We start from the raw sequence: 5,207 nt of genomic DNA on the forward strand, positions 1-5,207 counted from the left end.
GATCGTTAAGACAGGATGGACTTGCCTTTGATCTACACACTCAAGAAAGCAATCTACCCATAACATAATATAAAGATACAAAATACAGAACAAGAAGAAACAAACTGAATGGAACAGCTACGCAAGACAATAGCCAAGGTTCTTGGAACACATCCCTTGTAGCAACAACCTTCAAAGCATGGAACAAGTAATAATTACAGAGAGATATACACAAAATGTACCATAATACACACACAAGCTCCATGACTGGGATCATTAGTCCAGCAGCAAATGGTACACAGAGATACTTTATAGCACATACCAATCCAACAATTGTTGTAGATATAGGAAGTAGCATTGTAGAGAAATCAATTTGCTGCAGCTGAAAATTGACATCAATTAGACGTATCTTAGGACAACCAACATCCACACACCCACAAAATACTTTCAGACCCTAGCATGGAATCTTAACAGTTTATATGTGATTTGTACAGGTAGTCTTGAGCAAACTTTTCTCTATAATGTTTGGATTTTCTTACATGCCTAATTTTCGTACACGGTATACACTGAGACTTTTGTTTGTCAGCCCAGGCACAATGCTAGCACATCCTTAAGCTATATGTAACAAGCAGATCAATGTCAGGTGAAAGATCTAGCATTGATATTATTTGTGTCATCCATCTTATAATTTATAAATGTGAATCCAAACAAAAATATCAAAGAGGAATTGACATACAGAGAGTTAAAATTGAAAATAGAAGTTAGCATGTAGATTTCACATGCATAGTCCTGTGGACCTATTCAAAATGCATATTTAGTGTCAATGCACATTCTTGCCAGAATTAGACCATTCCCTAATCAGTTGATGACCAAAAAATCACAACTGCACTTACACCTACTTTGGCTAGTTGTACTGATCTTCAGTCTAGTGATCTACAGCTTCAATCCTTGTTACCCTAGTTCAAAACAATAATGGAAATATGCCGGAAAACACTGCTCAGGCAACAACAATGTAAGATAAGTTGAAAAACAGAGCTGACGCTTCTTATGGCTCCTCCTTGAATGCAAGCATAATTCACCCCATTTATTATATCTTCGGTATTTGTGTTATTACAGAGTCGTCGTGCAATTTTTCATTATTTAATGTGGCAACAAATGATTATAGTTAATTTCTAGTCCTGCAAACCACCTTCCATTCAATACAAGAAAGATTAATTATCAGTTCCACAAAAGGCTACCAGTGGCTGACTTCTGGGGTTTTTCTCAATCTATATATTTCAAGTGACTTTCATAATTGGACCTGAAACAACATTTCAGATATCCTGCCTTTTGCATGGCTTTTAGTTTTGGGCATTGAGTAGAGATAGATCACTTAATCTCTGAAATAAATCCTTCAAGAAATACAAAATTTGAAGAGATCAAACTAAAAAGCTAGAAATGCAGCACACAAAATACCAGTTTTCACCTGAAGCAATAAAGATCCACTATATCATCATCAAACAGAAAGAAAATATATCAATTTTATGATTCTAATATGTTTACTATATGACTTATCATATTCCGTGTTCCCAATCGATCAAATGACAAAAGTGAAGAATTGTATAACAGCAAAATCAGAAAATAAGTTAAAAGGCAAGGCAGGCTAAGAAAACATTTTATTTGTACATTACCAGATGAATCAAAACAATCTTCAAATGCCTTGCTTTGCAAGCTGTACTACAATTATCAAATACATTTGTTGGATATCCACTAGCACGTAGCAAAATATTTCAAAGAAGATACTTCCATTCTACTCTTCTTAATAATTCTCATTCTTAAATGTTCAAATCGCACTAATCAAAGCATATTTTGATGAAAATCCTTTAAATGGCGACAAGAACAAAAACTATAGCTATTCCGAATTACAACAACATAGGCCTAGAAAATAGAGCTAAAATTTACTCCTTGCGTGAAAATTCACTATAACAAATCTATATCAGAGCAGATCAATATCTAGCCTTGTAAGAAAGTATAATTTATTTAACTCCTCAAACGCATCAAGCGAGATCCACGGGATCCATTAAACCTAATTAATGCTTTGCTTGGAAGGCCTTCATAAATGATACCAATTTCTCCACTCCTGCCAATGGCATTGCATTGTAGATTGAAGCCCTGACTCCACCCACAGATCTGTGTCCCTTGAGCTGCAGCATGTTCTCACTGGCTGCCTGTTTGATGAACTCGCTCTCAAGCTCGCTCTTTTCAAGTGTAAATGGTACATTCATCAGGGACCTTACAGACTTCTCCACAGGGCACCTATAGAATCCATTACTCTCATCAATTGCATCATACAGGATTTTGGCCTTATGGATATTCTTCTTTTCAATTTCTTTCAGACCCCCCTGAGCAAGAAGATCCTCAAACACCAAACCACACATGTAGATTGCAAAGCAGGGAGGAGTATTATATAATGACTTGTTTTCAGCATGGATCTTGTAGTCAAGCATGAGGGGGGTACAGGCTTGGGCCTTGCCAATAAGGTCGTTTCTGATTATAACAATGGTCACACCAGATGGCCCTACATTCTTCTGGGCTCCAGCATAGATCACCCCAAACTTAGAGACATCCACAGGCTTGGAGCAAAAATTAGATGACATGTCGGCAAGTAGAATGGTACTATCCCCCTTGGTCTTAGGGTAGTCCTTAAACTCCACACCATGGATGGTCTCATTAGCACAGATGTGCAGGTATTTTGCATTTGGGTTCAACTGATATTCCTCCTCAGAAGGAATCCTAGTATATTTTGTGGACTTGCCCGACCAAACCAGATTGGCCTTGCAAAACCTCTGCCCTTCCTTAAAGGCTTTATCACCCCAGGATCCAGTCACAATATACTCTGCTGTATCTTCAGGGCCACAGAGGTTTAATGGCAAGCAAGAAAACTGTGTCGAAGCACCGCCTTGGAGAAAAAGAACCTCATAATTTGCAGGAATACTCAGAAGCTCACGCAAATCAGATTCAGCCTTTTGTATAACAGAAAGGAATTCCTTACCTCTGTGGCTCATCTCCATTATGCTCATTCCAGATCCCCTCCAGTTGTAGAGCTCAGCCTGTGCTTTCTTCAGCACATTTTCAGGAAGTATGGCAGGTCCAGCAGCGAAATTGAAAACACGAGCTTCCTGATCGTCGACTAGATCTGGGGCAGCAGTCAATGGTGCAACTGCTGTACACCTGATGGCCAAAGATTCATGACATGGGTTATGGGTAGTTTTTCCCAGAGATAAAGATAGTTTACACAGCTTCTTTCCTGAGAAATATGATGGACTACCCACCAAAACATTTTTGGGCTGTGAGGGATTTTTGAGCGCGAAGGCTTGCTGGCATGCTATTGAGGCTGCCATGGGATATGCTTACTACTATTAGCTTGGAAAAAAAAATTGGATCTCAGGCCTAAAGAAAGAAAGAGGGCAAAATATAAAAATCTGAGGCAGACGACTGCAGAGTGGAGAAGACCGAATGATGTTTGCTTCTATAAATACCCAAGTTTCCCTGGGCTTTCCTCTACTCTATTGCTGGAGAGTCTTTGAAAAATGAATTTACGGTCAACGACATGTGTATTTTTTTAAATATTAGTTAGAATCCTCGGCTAAGAATCCTTGTGCTCATTGGGATACTTGGAGTGAACGCTAGGTTTATACAACTTGAACTTAGGCAACCAGGCAAAATCGTGTAATTTGTCATTTTCATGGTAGGTAGCAAATTCTCATTTGGGTTAGGTCACCACTTCCACCTTCAACATATTCAAGGCTACCCACTTTCCTCTCATTGGTGTTAAGTACTCTTAAATTCATAAAAAAATGTTATTTTTTATTTAATTTTATGTTGGCAGATGGTGTAGTCTTTATTATAATTGAATATTATATATCTTATAAATTTTAATGTTTTGATTTATTTATTTGTATATTTTCAAAGAAAAGGTGTTTTGTTTGAGATGACAATTTGTATTATAACGTTATATAAGAATATCTAATAGCGTATTAGATATATGTAAGAAAGGATCACATGATTTAGATTTGAGGGCTTCTCAAAAAGATATTGGCGATGTGTTTGTTGCAATCTTGGTTATACATGCATGAGAGTTTGCATGGATGATTGATTTTAGAGACTCTTTCTACATGATTCTCCATCAAGAGTGGTTTTGTAATTATGAGAGCATTGATGTTGAAAAGATTTATCTAGCTAGTAACACATTTGTTATTGTTGTTGGACTTAGCAGAATCAAGATCAAATTCAATGCTAGGAGGATTAAGGGCTGGCACATCCTAAGTTTGGCAGAGAAACTATTATCAGTCAATAAAATAAATGATGTGAATTCCTATATAGTTTTTGGTAAAGAAGGGTATAGTATGGGTTGTGTAATTGTAGTACTTGTTAGGGAAGCTCATGTTGGAAGTTTGTTTCACTTTGACTTAAATTCAATGTAACAATTTAAAGTTCAATAAAATCTTTAATAACAGTTTGTCAGTTTGGTAACAAGTAGTCTTTGGTAGGAATTGAAGGACTTTAGCAATAAAAAGGCACTTTGCTAGTACTATAACTTTGGTGGTAAGTTGACATTTTCGTAACACTTAATGCTACTTCAAGAAGAAACAAACTTTAGTTGCATTCTATCACTTTAATAACAATTAGACTTTAGTAGTACACGACCACTCTGATAGTGGTTATACTTCAGTAGTAACATTGCACTTTGAATAGTTGTGTATCGTAAGTTTGTTCTTATACATGAGTTCATCATAAGATTTCAATTGAGATACTAGAGAGTGGCATGAGCACGTGGGTTAGCATGTTGGTGATAAAGATCTTAAAACCTTGAAATGTAAATAAATAGTTGAAAGGTTAGTCGATTGTTCTTTAGATTTTCATTTGTGAACATTACATAAATTAGGAATAAAAATCGTTCATTTTTAATCACGATGTTATTAGATCCATGGAGATTTTGGACTTGATTCATAGTGATGTTCCTAGTCTAGCTTATGCACCTTCACTTGTGAAACCCCTACATTATATTTTTTACTGATTATATCTCCAAGAAGATATAGTTCTACTTTCTTTAGTATAAATTTGATGTCTCCTATTAGTTCAAAAATTAAGGTATTTGTGAAGAGCAATATGGAAAAGAAGATAATGATAAGTATGGAAATGAGATCATAGGCCTATGGATGCAAACTAAGATCTTAAATGTCTATTAC

The 5,207-nt window shown here is 36.3% G+C and overlaps 1 protein-coding gene across 1 annotated transcript; it reads right to left on the reverse strand.

The window, feature by feature from the left end:
• Positions 1-1,604: 1,604 nt before the first annotated feature.
• LOC131072569 (phosphoserine aminotransferase 2, chloroplastic) lies at positions 1,605-3,545 on the reverse strand. Its single transcript, XM_058008754.2, has one exon. The coding sequence runs from the start codon at positions 3,357-3,359 to the stop codon at positions 2,049-2,051; it is 1,311 nt and encodes a 436-aa protein (XP_057864737.2). The 5' UTR covers positions 3,360-3,545; the 3' UTR covers positions 1,605-2,048.
• Positions 3,546-5,207: the final 1,662 nt, after the last annotated feature.

The sequence above is a fragment of the Cryptomeria japonica genome, chromosome 10, assembly GCF_030272615.1.
Source record: "Cryptomeria japonica chromosome 10, Sugi_1.0, whole genome shotgun sequence".
Lineage (NCBI taxonomy): Eukaryota > Viridiplantae > Streptophyta > Pinopsida > Cupressales > Cupressaceae > Cryptomeria > Cryptomeria japonica.